General features: G+C 39.4%; 1 protein-coding gene across 1 annotated transcript; it reads left to right on the forward strand.

Moving 5' to 3' along the window:
* The first annotated feature begins 15,299 nt into the window (after positions 1–15,299).
* Positions 15,300–16,324, forward strand: LOC148192911 (uncharacterized). Its single transcript, XM_088099310.1, has 3 exons — positions 15,300–15,409; positions 15,486–15,743; positions 15,832–16,324. Exons 1-3 carry the CDS (start codon positions 15,300–15,302, stop codon positions 16,322–16,324), a joined length of 861 nt encoding a protein of 286 aa, XP_087955436.1.
* The last annotated feature ends 512 nt before the right edge of the window (positions 16,325–16,836 follow it).

Below are 16,836 nucleotides of genomic sequence, written 5' to 3' on the forward strand. Positions count from 1 at the left end.
TTCAATCGGCAAGTATGACCGAATCGTTCAAGTAATAAAACTTGGTAAGACCAAGTATCGTTCTTCCCAAAGGACTCACGGCCTAGTTTAGTTATGTGATTTCTTAATTAACTAAGACTTACAAACGAATTAATTGGGGTTTAAAATGCAAGACAGAAAATAAACATGTATGCATGAATTTGATCAATGGCAAAAAGCAAAAGATAAACACTTTCAATGAAATTTATGTATGGATATGTTGTTGGGGTTCAATTTCATCTTATCCACTCTCATATATTTTAGGAATTCAACGATCAAATCACCATTGTTAATGCCACTCTCTAATGTACCTTTCCAGAAGGCTTCTCCCTAATCACGAGTTCATACAATTCCTAGCATTCCTAATGATTAGTTCATAAGTTCAGGAGCTTAACGACAACCAATATAAAATTGGGAGAAATTCCCCGGATCTAGACTTCCCCGTACGTTCCCGTATCGACAAAACCAATAATCATGCATCGAATGAGTTAAACCATGCAAGCATTAAACAAAGAGGAAAAACCCTAACTAATGATGAAAGAAAGCATAAGTCTTAATTAAAAGATGTAAAAACAGATTCCATATATGAGAGTTTCACAAGACTACATTGATTCCCCAACAAACATAAAGAGGTTAGTTCACCACCATATTCATGGTGAACCTAGATGAATTACAATGAAAGAATGAAAGAATAAACCCTAAAAAGGTGAAGCGGAAGCCTCAGCATCCAAGATCCTCCTTCAAAGGGGTGGTAGAGAGAGTGTTTGCCTCGTTCCAGCCAGAGATACCTAACCCTAGGAAACCCTAAAGCTTATGTATCATTCGTAAATTACAAAAAGTCAAGTCCAAGCCCATTAAAGTGCCGCTCAGCGGTAAACTACCGCTCAGCGGTGATTGCGTGACTTGTTTTCTCCCCTCAGCGGCCATTTTGCCCCTCAGCGGATCTCCCGTGACTTCCAGAGTACCGCTCAGCGGTAAAATACCGCTCAGCGGTGAGTGCGTGACTTGTTTTCTCCCCTCAGCGGCCATTTTGCCCCTCAGCGGACCTCCCGCAAACTCCTGAGTGCCGCTCAGCGGTAAACTGCCGCTGAGCGGTGACTTCGGCTTCTCCTTTTGCACTTTTTATTGTCTTTTCTGATTTCATCTCTCTCCTTCTTCACTTCTTTTACCAAATTCACCTTAAAACCTGCACAAAAACACTGAAATCAAGCATAAACCTGTCCAGCTCTCTTATTTCTAAAAATATAAAGAAAAACATGATTTCAAGCTAGTTTCTAAGTGTAAAGGTTGCTTTTAGTGTCAATTTTAATCATGAAAATAACAGTTTTTCAACTGTTATCACAACCCCAAACTTAAAACTTTGCTTGTCCTCAAGCAAATAAGATGTAACTCTATCTTTAAACCAATTCATATGATGATTCACTTCATTCAAAAATCTTCTTTTCAAGATAAGCAAAAACTTCACTCAAACTTATGACCAAGAGTTCAATCAAGATGTGCACATGCTTTAGTGTTCACAAAGTCATTTAAATTCCAACAAATGCTATTTTCATGAATGATCAATCAATTAAGCATGGATGTTCATGTGTTCATGTGATATTTCCTCACTAAGTCAAGTGTTTCACTCACACTCAAGTGTATAAGAGATGATCACTCATTCACTCTACTATCACAATGTTACATGAATTAACTTTGCCTTTCATTTTACCACAATCAAAAACATTCACAAGCATGCATCATCACAAGGACTTTTCTATGGCTTATAATGTGGCTGGGCTAACAAGAAAATTGGTTTTTCTGGATCACAAAATCCTTGAGTTAAGAGAATCATAACAACACAATCATCTTATTCATTCCCAACTTTCTTTTGCCTTTGCATTGAGCTTTACTTCTTTTTCTTTTCTTTTCTTTTTCTTTGCATATTCTTACTTTTTAGCTCTTAGCTCAATGCTTTTCATGTTTTCCCAACAACCCCAAACTTGAACATTTAACAATACCACACAAGATCTTCTACTTAACTCAAGGTAAAGATTTTCAACAAGGGTTTTCAGTGTATATTCAAGGCTAAGGGTTCAAAGGATAGAACACAGTGTTCTCTTTTAGTGGGCTAATTTTATGAATTTGGCCAATAAAAAGGTTTTCCAAATGGCCTTGATCATATGATGCAAAACAAGCAATTGATTCAATCATAGAAAACCTGGGCAAAACCATTCATGCTTTCAAAGTAATAGCATTCAACAATAACAACTCTGGAGCTCAAAATCTCACATATAAGCTCATTCACATTTGACATACACATCCTGCTTAATTTCACAATCACAATCATGATATCATGCATTTGTTCACAAAGCTTGTGAATCACCTGTATAAGCATTTTAATGTGCACATCATCTCAACATCAGTTAATCATAAGCATCATTCAGTATTACTTATCACACATCACAGTTAATAGCAAACCATCACAAGAAACCAGGTTTCAAATAGAGTACATCAAACCCTAATCTAAAAACAAAAACAAATAAGTTCAGAAAACTTAAACCACAAAGCATAAGCACATGATAGCATTCATCAGTAAATGCTATCTCAGCTCCTCATCAATCTGAGCTGTCCTCTGTATCTTCTCTTCCTCCTCATCTTCATCATCTTCAAATGCATCATCCTCATCAGCTTCATCTTCTTCCATATCTCTAGCTGAAGCTTCAGCTGCTCCAGCTCCTCCTCCATGCACTGGCTCCTCTGGCCAAGCTACCACATTATGGAATTCATCCATAGTCCACCTGTGGGCTGGAGGTGTATCATACATCCCCACAATCATCTCAGCAGTGGCCACCTGCCCTCTGTGAATGGACTGCAACTGAGCCCCTATAAGAGACATATACATGTCCCTCATCTGGAATGGCTCTGCTTCATGTGTCTCAGCAGATGTCTGGCTCTGTGCTGGCCCTCTCTCTCTACGAGCACGGCGTGGTGGAACTGGCTGAGCTGCATCATCACCTCCACAGTACTGTCTATAGTAGGCCTCATCAATAGCTTTTCTTGGCCTCTCAAAAGGTGGAGCAGAAGTGTCCACCCCAGCTATCTTGCAAAGGTGCGTGATCAAAGAAGGATGTCCTAGTGGTGCTTTGTTGTTTGAAGTATTGGCGCACACACTAATCTCATCAGCTATCACCTGCCCAATATTAACATTCAAGTTTCTGATAGCACAGTAGATGAAGAATGCCCTGCTGAGAGTAATATCTGACACATGTGAACATGGCTGAATGTTGGCATGAGAAAACGCCATCCAATACTTTGCAAGAGGAGTCAAATCTGTCCTCCTAATGTTAACCACTGAGCCAGATCGATTCCTTTGGAAGTGTCCTCCAGGTATACACAGTACTCTCTCCACATCCTCATAATCAGCACCTTCCTCCATGCAAAGAGCAAACTGGCACTGCTCACCAGCCCATACAGTGTCCAGAAAGTTATTAATTGAATCAGGATCATACCTGATAGCATGGCCTCTAACATAGCCCAAATAATTCTCAGCTGGATAATCACCAATCTTCTTTGCATTGGTGTAAAATTCCTTAACCACAGCTATGTTGGCAGGTGCAGGATAAGTGGCTAGCTTTCCCCAGTCATTCCCTAAACTTGCTCTCCAAATTGAGGAGCAAGGTTAGGTATCATTCCAACCTTTCTCTCCATCAGAAGTCTCCTGTCCTGAACCACTTTAAAGTGCTTCTCATGTTTCCTAGAGAGGAACCTGCTATGAGTGGGGTTGCTCTGGTTCCTTTTCCTTTCTCTTGTTTGCCATGGTTTTCAATCTTTTTCCGATGAGGATGCCATTCCTACATTCAAAACACAAAACCAAACCACAGAACATGATGTTAATCATTAGTAAAACACAGAACACAACTCCTTTCGAAGCTAAACCACCGCTGAGGGCCAGAATTTCCCCTCAGCGCCACCAGTACCACATTCCAGATCACACAAAACCAGAAAAATCAAATCTGGCAGAGTGCCGCTCAGCGGCAGTTTACCCCTCAGCGGTAACTCTGCAGATTTTTGAAAAACCTGTTTTAAAGCTTTCCTAACTCCACCCAAATGCAATTTTCAGTTTTCCAGTTCATAATCATGCAGTTTAATCGGTTCAAACATCAAATATATCATCAAATCATGCAAAGAAATCAAAACCCCTAAATCTTCATGCTTTGACAATCATATTCAAAATCAAAAACCCTAGAATGAACAAAATGCATTTTACTTACTTGGGTGGAGATACTAGATGCAATGAGAATGCTTCCAAGCTAGAATGCTCTCTTCCAACCCCAAACTTTGATGGCACACTAGTGAAAAAGTGAGTGGAAGAGAAATTTTCTTAAGAGGGAAGAGTGAAAAGATGTGGAAAACCTTGGAGAAGGTATGTGGGAGTGTTTGTGCAAAGAAAAGTCTGAAAGTGTGAAAGAATGCGCAGCTTAGGGTTTAAAAATACCCTAATGGGCTCGGGTCCCGCTAAGGGGAACTAAAACCCTATTCTGCGAGAGTACCGCTCAGCGGTAAAGTACCGCTCAGCGGCACTTTCGTGAAGTGCTCTTCTCCTTCTTTTCTTAACCTACGTGCCTCCTAGACATGCCCCTCACTGGCTCCCTGCAATTCAATGTTCAAAATGCTTATGCAAACCCTAACTAAAACAAACAAACAGAAATATTCAATCAACTGGGTTGCCTCCCAGGTAGCGCTTGTTTAACGTCACGAGCCTGACCCAAAATCCACCAACACCCATCAGTAGGTGTTACAGCCATTGTATCCTTCAGTAGATACTTAACCACCTAGCATCCTTCAGTAGATGCTATATCCAACAAAATAAATACAAAATAATGTTCACAAATTAAAATTACAAAACCAAATCAAAAGTTTTTAAATTCACTGGGTTGCCTCCCAGCAAGCGCTCTTTTAATGTCATTAGCTTGACCCAATAAAGTTCAAGTTCCATCTTCTTTGTAATTGATGTTGTTATTCCACCAACTCCTCAGCTGTTTCCTTTGAACTGTTTTGGTTCTTCTAGAACATGGAGACTCTATCTCTATCATCTCCTTCTCTTTAAAGCCCTTCACAACCCACAACTTGTTCTTGATTCTAACAGGTGTGCCAAGTTGGAGTCTTCTTTTCTTCCAGTCTCTAGGAATTTCTTCTCCTCTTCCAATCTCTTCTACCTTGGGTACCTGAAACAACAAACAATGGTTACCTGAAACCTCAAGATTTTCATCTTTACGGCTAGTCATGGGTGCATCTCGAAATGCAGCTTTATAACTAGCTTCTTCCTCCTTTGCTTGCATCTCATCTTTGAAAACATCTACCACCACTCTCTCCTCTCTATCCTGGAGCACCACTATACCTTCATTTACATCTATGATAGCCCTGGCCGTTTTCATAAACGGTCTTCCAAGTATGATAGGTATCTTCTCAGTCTCCATCTTCATCACCACAAAGTCTGCCAAGAACTGAAGTTTGCCAACACAAACTATAATGTCCTCTACAATCCCACATGGCTCCTTTGAAGATCCATCGGCCATTACTATTTTAATCTTTGCATGTTTCATTTTAACATTGCCGATTTGCTCCAGTAAAGAATAAGGTATCAAGTTAACACTTGAACCTAAATCAAGGAGAGCTTTCTTTACCTTTTTCTTCCCTATAGTACAAGGGATAGAAAAACTACCTGGATCTGACGCTTTAGGAGGGAATGACTCTTTCTTAACAGTTATACACTCTTTTGCCTCATCATCTCTACGTCTCTTCTTTGTAGAAATTTCTTCATCAGATTTTGTGTAAACTGCAATTTTCTGTAAAATCTGTTCCCAAGGTGCTTTATTATCCACCATTCTGAATAATTCTGTGAAATCCATTTGTTTCTCTTGATTTATTGGAAAAGGAAAATTGTTTTTGCTCTCTATTTCTCTTCTTTCTTCTTCTGTTTCTCCTTCTTCTAACTCAATTATCTCTTCATTCACACTCTTTACCACTTTGCACTCTTCTCTAGGGTTAACCTCAGTATTAGCCCCAAAATTTCTATTTGGCCTTTCTTCCAATTGCTTGGTAATCTGACCCATTTGAATCTCCAAATTCTTTATAGCAGCTTCAGTGCTCTTTTGAGAAGATTCGGTTTTCTGTATGAATTGCTGAAGAGTTTCTTCCAACCTTGTTGATTTTTCATTAAGCATAGATAACTGTTGCCAAAAGGTTGGTTGCTGCTGCTTATTATATTGATTTGCTTGCCCAGTTTGTCCTTGACCAATGCTTGGATGTGGTTTCCACCCTTGATTGTAATTCCCTTGACGGTATGGAAATTGATTAGCCATGAAATTAACATCCTCCAAGGCCTCCACTGGAAAAGCACATTGACCATTGATATGATCACCTCCACATAATTCGCACAACTGAGTTTGCACCTGTGCAGCAGTTTTCAACTCTTTAGGTAATTGTGCAAGAGTTTTAGTCAGAGTCTCCAGCTGTTGAGTTAGAATTTTATTTTGAGCTAGCAAGGCATCATGTGTCTGTAATTGGAGAACCCCTTTTTGTTGCATAGGAACTCCTCTTTCGCTGTTGAGCTCATTATCACTAGTAGCCATGTTGTCAATATTTCTATAGCTTCCTCTGGAGTTTTCCATTTAATATTGCCTCCTGCTGAGGCATCAAGCATCATCTTGGTTTGTGAACCAAGCCCTCCAAGGAAAGTTAAGACTACTTCCTGTTCTTCAAAGCCATGCGTGGGTGTTTTTCTTAGCAGACTTTTGTATCTATCCCATGCATGCCCCAGTGATTCTTCCATGCCCTGCTTAAATGAAGATATCTCTTGCTTGCCTTTTGTCACCTTTGATTGTGGAAAGTACTTGTTCAAAAACTTTGTTACCACTGCTTCCCACTCTGTGAAACTTCCTTCTGGAAAAGAGTTCAACCAAAGCTTAGCATTGCCTCCCAATGAGAAAGGAAACAAACTAAGTTTGATTGCTTCGTCTGGCACCCCATTGATTTTCACTGTGTTGCAAATTTCATTAAATGTAGTAGGTGCTCATATGGGCTTTCATGAGATAACCCATTGAATTGATTACTCTTCACCAGTTGGATCAATGCTGGTTTGACCTCCATATTGGCTGCATTGACTCTAGGTCTAGCTATGCTGTTAAAATGTTGAGGTCCAGCTACATTAGTGTAATCAGCAAGAGTTCTTCTGATATGATTATTCTCCATATTTTCTGTGCTATTGTCAGAACCTTGTGGTGATGGTTGCAACAGAGTTTCCGGAGGAGGGAAAAGTTCTCTAGATGTTCTGATTCTTCTCCTCCGTCTACTGTCTTCTAATCCTTCAAGCAACGGTTCTGTTGTTTTCTTGCTCCTAGTTCGAATTGCCTCCTGCATACACAAGAACACAAAACCCTAGAAGATTTGGTTAGCACAAAAAGAAATAAAATAAAATAAAAATTCGAAATTTAAAAATAAAATAAATAAAAAAAAATAAGTCAAAGATAATTAATAATCACACAAATTAACCAGTTAAACCACGAGTCCCCGGCAACGGCGCCAAAAACTTGATGGACAAATTTATGAACACCAAATTATGATGTCACAAACTTGTTTTCAATCGGCAAGTATGACCGAATCGTTCAAGTAATAAAACTTGGTAAGACCAAGTATCGTTCTTCCCAAAGGACTCACGGCCTAGTTTAGTTATGTGATTTCTTAATTAACTAAGACTTACAAACGAATTAATTGGGGTTTAAAATGCAAGACAGAAAATAAACATGTATGCATGAATTGTGATCAATGGCAAAAAGCAAAAGATAAACACTTTCAATGAAATTTATGTATGGATATGTTGTTAGGGTTCAATTTCATCTTATCCACTCTCATATATTTTAGGAATTCAACGATCAAATCACCATTGTTAATGCCACTCTCTAATGTACCTTTCCAGAAGGCTTCTCCCTAATCACGAGTTCATACAATTCCTAGCATTCCTAATGATTAGTTCATAAGTTCAGGAGCTTAACGACAACCAATATAAAATTGGGAGAAATTCCCCGGATCTAGACTTCCCCGTACGTTCCCGTATCGACAAAACCAATAATCATGCATCGAATGAGTTAAACCATGCAAGCATTAAACAAAGAGGAAAAACCCTAACTAATGATGAAAGAAAGCATAAGTCTTAATTAAAAGATGTAAAAACAGATTCCATATATGAGAGTTTCACAAGACTACATTGATTCCCCAACAAACATAAAGAGGTTAGTTCACCATATTCATGGTGAACCTAGATGAATTACAATGAAAGAATGAAAGAATAAACCCTAAAAAGGTGAAGCGGAAGCCTCAGCATCCAAGATCCTCCTTCAAAGGGGTGGTAGAGAGAGTGTTTTCCTCGTTCCAGCCAGAGATACCTAACCCTAAGAAACCCTAAAGCTTATGTATCATTCGTAAATTACAAAAAGTCAAGTCCAAGCCCATTAAAGTGCCGCTCAGCGGTAAACTACCGCTCAGCGGTGATTGCGTGACTTGTTTTCTCCCCTCAGCGGCCATTTTGCCCCTCAGCGGATCTCCCGTGACTTCCATAGTACCGCTCAGCGGTAAAATACCGCTCAGCGGTGAGTGCGTGACTTGTTTTCTCCCCTCAGCGGCCATTTTGCCCCTCAGCGGACCTCCCGCAAACTCCTGAGTGCCGCTCAGCGGTAAACTGCCGCTGAGCGGTGACTTCGGCTTCTCCTTTTGCACTTTTTATTGTCTTTTCTGATTTCATCTCTCTCCTTCTTCACTTCTTTTACCAAATTCACCTTAAAACCTGCACAAAAACACTGAAATCAAGCATAAACCTGTCCAACTCTCTTATTTCTAAAAATATAAAGAAAAACATGATTTCAAGCTAATTTCTAAGTGTGAAGGTTGCTTTTAGTGTCAATTTTAATCATGAAAATAACAGTTTTTCAACTGTTATCAAAGCTTCAGCTGCTCCAGCTCCTCCTCCATGCACTGGCTCCTCTGGCCAAGCTACCACATTATGGAATTCATCCATAGTCCACCTGTGAGCTGGGGGTGTATCATACATCCCCACAATCATCTCAGCAGTGGCCACCTGCCCTCTGTGAATGGACTGCAACTGAGCACCTATAAGAGACATATACATGTCCCTCATCTGGAATGGTTCTGCTTCATGTGTATCAGCAGATGTCTGGCTCTGTGCTGGCCCTCTCTCTCTACGAGCCCGGCGTGGTGGAACTGGCTGAGCTGCATCATCACCTCCACAGTATTGTCTATAATAGGCCTCATCAATAGCTTTTCTTGGCCTCTCAAATGGTGGAACAGAAGTGTCCACCCCAGCTAGCTTGCAAAGGTGAGTGATCAAAGAAGGATGTCCTAATGGTGCTTTGTTGTTTGAGGTGTTAGCACATACACTAATTTCATCAGCTATCACCTGCCCAATATTAACATTTAAATTTCTGATAGCACAGTAGATGATAGTGCCCTGCTGAGAGTAATATCTGACACATGTGAACATGGCTGAATGTTGGCATGAGAAAACGCATCCAATACTTTGCAAGAGGAGTCAAATCCGTCCTCCTAATGTTAACCACTGAGCCAGATCTATTCCTTTGGAAGTGTCCTCCAGGTATACACAATACTGTCTCCACATCCTCATAATCAGCACCTTCCTCCATGCAAAGAGCAAACTGGCACTGCTCACCAGCCCACACAGTATCCAGGAAGTTATTGATAGAATCAGGATCATACCTGATAGCATGGCCTCTGACATAGCCCAAATAATTCTCAGCTGGATAATCACCAATCTTCTTTGCATTGGTGTAAAATTCCTTTACCACAGCTATGTTGGCAGGTGCAGGATAAGTGGCTAGCTTTCCCCAATCATTCCCTAACACTTGCTCTCCAAATTGAGGAGCAAGTTAGGTATCATTCCAACCTTTCTCTCCATCAGAAGTCTCCTGTCCTGAACCACCCTAAAGTGCTTCTCATGTTTTCTAGAGAGGAACCTGCTAGATGGGGTTGCTCTGGTTCCTTTTCCTTTCTCTTGGTTGCCATGGTTTTCAATCTTTTTCCTAATGAGGATGCCATTCCTACATTAAAAACACAAACAAAACCACAGAACATGATGTTAATCATTAGTAAAACATAGAACACAACTCCTTTCGAAGCTAAACCACCGCTGAGGGCCAGAATTCCCCCTCAGCGCCACCAGTACCACATTCCAGATCACAAAAAACCAGAAAAATCAAATCTGGCAGAGTACCGCTCAGCGGCAGTTTACCCCTCAGCGGTAACTCTGCAGATTTTTGAAAAACCTTTTTTAAAGCTTTCCTAACTCCACCCAAATGCAATTTTCAGTTTTCCAGTTCATAATCATGCAGTTTAATCGGTTCAAACATCAAATATATCATCAAATCATGCCAAGAAATCAAAACCCCTAAATCTTCATGCTTTGACAATCATATTAAAAATCAAAACCCTAGAATGAACAAAATGCATTTTACTTACTTGGGTGGAGATACTAGATGCAATGAGAATGCTTCCAAGCTAGAATGTTCTCTTCCAACCCCAAACTTTGATGGCACACTAGTGAAAAAGTGAGTGGAAGAGAATTTTTCTTAAGAGGGAAGAGTGAAAAGATGTGGAAAACCTTGGAGAAGGTATGTGGGAGTGTTTGTGCAGAGAAAAATCTGAAAGTGTGAAAGAATACACAGCTTAGGGTTTAAAAATACCCTAATGGGCTCGGGTCCCGCTAAGGGGAACTAAAACCCAATCTGCGAGAGTACCGCTCAGCGGTAAAGTACCGCTCAGCGGCACTTTCGTGATGTATTCTTCTCCTTCTTTTCTTAACCTACGTGCCTCCTAAACATGCCCCTCACTGGTTCCCTGCAATTCAATCCTCAGATTACTTATGCAAACCCTATTATGCAACTAAAATGAAACAAACAGAAACATTCAATCAACTGGGTTGCCTCCCAGGTAGCGCTTGTTTAACGTCACGAGCCTGACCCAAAATCCACCAACACCCATCAGTAGGTGTAACAAACTTACCAACACACATCAGTAGGTGCAAAATTTTCTTACCAACACCCATCAGTAGGTGTTACAAACTGAGTATCCTTCAGTAGATACTTAACCACCTAGCATCCTTCAGTAGATGCTATATCCAACAAAATTTTACAAAAATAATGTCCACGGATTAAAAGTTACAAAACCAAAATCAAAATCAAAAGTTTTTAAATCACTGGGTTGCCTCCCAGCAAGCGCTCTTTTAACGTCATTAGCTTGACCCAGTAAAGCTCAAGTTCCTTCTTCTTTTTCTTCTTCTTTCTACTGAACTTCTTTAGAAATTTAATCAAACCAGGAACCTGTTGCAGTGTCTCAATCATAGGAACTTTAATCTCCAATTTCTTGAAGATTTCCATAAAGCACTTAAATTTCTTTTCCTTCCTATGATTCTTCTTTAGATGAGGATGGGATTTTTCATATGATTCCTTCTTCTTTCCTCTCATCTTCTTTTTCTTACGCTTTCTCTCCCCAAATTTTCTCTTTTTCTTTTCTTTTATTTTTTCTTCCCTTCTCTTTTTCTCCTCAACTTCTTTATTTTCACACAAATTTTCTTTCTCTCTTCTCTCTCAACCACTTCTTTTTCTTTTTCTTCATCTTTATCTTTCTCACTCAACTCTTCTTTCTCTTTTCTCTCTACCCTTTCCTCATCTCCTTCTAATTTTTCCTCATCAAGAATCTTGTCACTCTCAGTGATAATGAGTTGCCCTTCCTCCTTAAGGTTAACTTCAGTATTAACATCATCATTCAATCTCTGATTGATGTAACGAAGTTGCATCTCCATTCTTTTACATGATTCTTCAATGCTTTTCTGAGTAGAGTCGGAATTTTTCAAAAATCGTTGAAGGGTGTCCTCCAACCTATCCAAACTTCCTGATAGAAAGGGTTGTTGCTGCCATTGTTGTTGTGGTTGGTTCTCAAATTGTCCAGCAGCTTGCCAAAATTGGCTTTGATCCATGCTTGAGTGAGGTTCCCACCAGTGGTTGAGATTACTTTGGTAGAATTGAGTGCCCATATAGTTAAATTCTTGACCAAATTGCATTCTGCAGACATTAGGCACAAAACTCTAGAAATTTGTTAGCACAAAAAGATAGAGAAAAAAAATCAAAGGATATAATTGAAAAGATAAGAAGATAGGAAACAGAAAATAAAATAAAAACAGAAAAATAAAATAAAATAAAATAAAAACAGAAAATAAAATAAAAACAGAAAATAAAATAAAATAAAATAAAATAAAATAAAATAATAAAAAAAATAAAAACAGAAAATAAAAACAGAAATTCAAAATTAAAGTCAAAGATAATCAATAATCACAAAAATTAACCAGTTAAACCACGAGTCCCCGGCAACGGCGCCAAAAACTTGATGGACAAATTTATGAACACCAAATTATGATGTCACAAACTTGTTTTTCAATCGGCAAGTGTGACCGAATCGTTCAAGTAATAAACTTGGTAAGACCAAGTATCGTTCTTCCCAAAGGACTCACGGCCTAGTTTAGTTGTGTGGTTTCTTGATTAGCTAAGACTTAAAGAAGAAATATTTGGAGTTTAATATGCAAGACAGAAAATAAACATGTATGCATGAAGTTTTGATCAATGGCAAAAAGCATAAGATAAACACTTTCAATGATATTAATGTATGAATATGTTGTTGGGGGTCAATTTCATCTTATCCACTCTCATATATTTTAGGAATTCAACATTCAAATCATCATTGTTAATGCCACTCTCTAAAGTACCTTTCTAGAAGGCTTCTCCCTAATCACGAGTTCATACAATTCCTAGCATTCCTAATGATCAGTTCATAAGTGCAGGAGCTTAACGACAACCAATATCATATTGGGAGAAATTCCCCGGATCTAGACTTCCCCGTACGTGCCCGTATCGACAAAACCAATAATCATGCATCGAATGAGTTAAACAATGCAAGCATTATGCAAAGAGGAAAAACCCTAACTAATGATGAAAAGAAAGCATAAGTCTTAATTAAAAGATGTAAAAACAGATTCCATATATGAGTGTTTCACAAGATTACATTGATTCCCCAACAAACATACAGAGTTTAGTTCACCATATTCATGGTGAACCTAGATGAATTACAATGAAAGAATGAACGGATAAACCCTAAAAAGGTGAAGAGGAAGCCTCAACATCCAAGATCCTCCTTCAAAGGGGTGGAAGAGAGAGTGTTTGCTTCGTTCCAGCCAAAGATACAAACCCTAGGAAACCCTAAAGCTTATATAGTATTCGTAAAGGTTTAATCCTTTAGTACATCCCTATTTATGTAAGAATGTCTCAATTGGGTCCTCGTTTTTTAAAGTGTATCAAAATGGTCCTTAATTTTGAAAATGGTTTAATCCTTTACTACATCCCTATTTATGTACGAATTTCTCAATTGGGTCCTCGTTTTTTAAAGTGTATCAAAATGGTCCCTAATTTTGAAAATTGAGAGCAATTGAGTCCTTTCCGTTAAGTTGGTTGGACGGCGTTAAAAAAATTGATGAGTGGATGCTGAGATGACGAACGAGCGCTCGTCCACCAGCGAACGAACGTTCGTCCAGCAGCGAACGAACGCTCGTCCACCAGAGAACGAACGCTCGTCGACCTCTTACTGCTGGACAACCGTTCGTTCCACACTGGACGACCGTTCGTTCGGTGGTCGACGAGCGTTCGTTCGCTGATGGACGAGCGTTCGTTCGCTGGTGGACGAGCGCTCGTTCGTCATCTCAGCATCCACTCATCAATTTTTTTAACGCCGTCCAGCCAACTTAACGGAAAGGACTCAATTGCTCTCAATTTTCAAAATTAGTGACCATTTTGATACACTTTAAAAAACGAGGACCCAATTGAGAAATTCGTACATAAATAGGGATGTAGTAAAGGATTAAACCTTTGAAAATTCATATCAATTGAGTCCTTCCCGTTAAGTTGGGTGGACGGCGTTTAAAAAATTGATGACTGGGATGCTGAGATGAGGAAATGTTAATGACGTGGCATTGAGCTGGCTTTAAAAAGAGTTTCTTTATGGTAAATCAAAACGCAACGTTTTGATTTTGAACACAATCAGTGAGTGTTTTATGAGAAGGAGAAATCCCTAAATTGCAGAGGGTTTTGTCGAGGGTTTTCGAATGTCTTTTGTGGTTCCAATTTGGCGGACAATAGGTATCGTTTCTAGATTTGCGAGTGATCTATCGGTGGTATTTCGGTAGAATCAGGAAGGTGTTGGCGGTGAAGCACGTGGAAAGCAGTGACGAAAGTGTTCGAAGTGAACCACGTGTTCAGGTTAGTAAATGTGCTTTTGATTGAATTTTGTGATGATTTTGTCGTTTATGGTTGTCGTAAGCTGTTGTATGTTGTATATTGTTTCGTTTTCGATTGCAATGTGGTCCCTCGTTATTAAAGCGTTGTTTGATTGTCTTTTTCAGTGGGTTGTGTATATTGTTAATGCTTTTTTTTGTGGTCCCCCATTGTTAAAGTCTTTTCTTACTTTATAGGTTAAAATATAATTGTTGTGTTGTACGTAATGGAAGGAAATTTTGAAGTTGTTTTTCACCATGGTGGGAAGTTCATAAATGAAGGAAAACTTAAGTATGAGGGGGAGAGTACAAGTTTATCCTTTGACCCAGACATGTGGAGCTATTTCCTTGTAGTCAGTGTAGTAAAAGGTCTAGGTTATGATGGGTTTAAGGAGTTGTTGTACTGCGTTGGTGGTGGTTCTGTTTTGGAAAATAGGTTGGAACCTTTGTTGGACGACATAGGAGCCATGCACATGATTACCTTAGCCAGGCTTAATGGTGAGGTTCATCTATTTGTTGTTCACAACGTCTCTGAACCTGAGGTGATAAATATGTTACAATATATTCCTCAAAATACAGATGAAGTAGAAGTTGAACCTGTAGGTATGGTTATGGGTGAAGGTGAAGAGGAAGTTGGGGGTATGGTTGTTGAACCTGTTTTAGAAGAAAGAATTGAGGCTGATGATGTTGTTGAAGGAGAAATTGAAACAGAGGTTGGTGAGGGTGATGATGTTGAGGCTGTTGTGGTGTCAGAAGAAAGAGTTGAGGCTGATGATGTTGTTGAAGGAGAAATTCAAACAGAATGTGAACAACACAGTGAAAGAGAATTTGAGGTTTCTGTGTTAGGCACTTATACGCTAATTTTAGGAAGAAATTCCCTGGAAAACAACTCAAGCGTTTGATGTGGAAGGCAGCTACAGCAACCCATCCACAAGCATGGGAAGCAGAAATGAGAAATATTAAACAGCTTAACGATGAGGCTTTCAAATACTTGTTAAAAATCCCTCCCAGGTGTTTATTTAAATTTCTATTCTTAAAAATGTGCCAAATATTCACAGTAACATTGATGAACATATATATGTTCTAGGTACTGGTCAAGATCAAGATTCAGCAGCAAGGCTCAGTGTGATACTTTGGTTAACAACTTGTCGGAGGCTTTCAATAGTGTAATGCTGCATACAAGGTCTAAGCCAATCGTAACCATGATGGAGGAAATCCGGCTTTACTTGATGAAGAGATGGGCAACTAACAGGACAAAAAGTCAATCACTTTCTGGGAACATTTGTCCAAAAATAAAGACTAGACTAAACAAGGAGTCTCAGTTAACTAAATATTGGATACCGTGGTAAGAATGAGGTTTGTTGACTTATGATTTCTTTTTAAATGTGTTAGTGGTTTATGATTATAATGTGTTTCTTGTTTGGATTTTACAGCTGGTCAGGAAACAAGATTTTTGAAGTTCGACATGTGTCCCAAGCCGGTGACAAATTTGTAGTGAATTTAGATGAAAATTTGTGTTCATGCAGGAAGTGGGAAATCACTGCCATACCATGTTGCCACTCGTTAGCTGCTATGAAATTCCTAAATCTTGATGCAGAGGAATTCATTCCATGTTGTTTTAGGAAGTCAACATATGAAGAAACATACTCTTCAATTATCTATCCAATAAATGGTAACAATATGTGGGAGATTACCACATATGAAGATGTTCTCCCTCCACCAAAAAGAACTTTGCCTGGAAGACCAAAGAAGAAGCGAAGGTTGGAGCAATGGGAGTTGGTCAAGAATGACAAAAGAATGAGGAAGGGTGGTTTCAAGAAAAGATGTGGCATTTGTAAGGAAGTCGGCCACAACAGGACTTCTTGCACCAAAGCACAACAAACACAACAAAGTAACCCATCAACTCAACCAAACATCCCATCATGAAATGAAGAAGAAGCTGCAGTTTAAGGGGATAAATGAACAACTTTAATGTATTTTTTAATGTCTCTTTGTATTAGACAGTACTTTGGTGCTCGTTTTGTATTACACAGCAACTTGGTGCTCTTTTTGTATTAGACAGTACTTTGGTTACACAGCAACTTAATGCTAATTTTGATGTTAAATCCTCTTTTTTGTCTTCTTTTGTAAATAATTATGATGTCTTCTTTTGTAAATAACTCGTCGGCCACCGATAAGAGGACGCTCGTCCACTCTGGATGGTCGAGAGGACGCTGCCCAAGCGATAAGAGCACGCTCGTCCACTGCTGACGCTCGACAGGACGCTGGCCAAGCGATATGAGCACGCTCGTCCACTGTGGATGCTCGAGACGACGCTGGCCAAGCAATAAGAGCACGCTCGTCCACTGTTGACGCTCGACAGGACGCTGGCCAAGCGATAACAGCACGCTCGTTCACTGTGGATGCTCGACACCACGCTGGCCAAGCAATAAGAGCAC

The sequence above is a fragment of the Vigna umbellata genome, chromosome 9 (genome assembly GCF_029865625.1).
Source record: "Vigna umbellata cultivar VRB3 chromosome 9, Vumbellata_1.0, whole genome shotgun sequence".
Classification (NCBI taxonomy): domain Eukaryota; kingdom Viridiplantae; phylum Streptophyta; class Magnoliopsida; order Fabales; family Fabaceae; genus Vigna; species Vigna umbellata.

Excerpts from the sequence above, each read along its gene's own strand:
- LOC148192911 (XM_088099310.1), top strand. The coding sequence starts at position 15,300 with ATGTGGAAGGCAGCTACAGCAACCCATCCACAAGCATGGGAAGCAGAA. Across the intron at positions 15,410-15,485 it reads TTGTTAAAAATCCCTCCCAG|GTACTGGTCAAGATCAAGAT; the intron begins GTGTTTATTTAA and ends TATATGTTCTAG. Across the intron at positions 15,744-15,831 it reads ACTAAATATTGGATACCGTG|CTGGTCAGGAAACAAGATTT; the intron begins GTAAGAATGAGG and ends TGGATTTTACAG.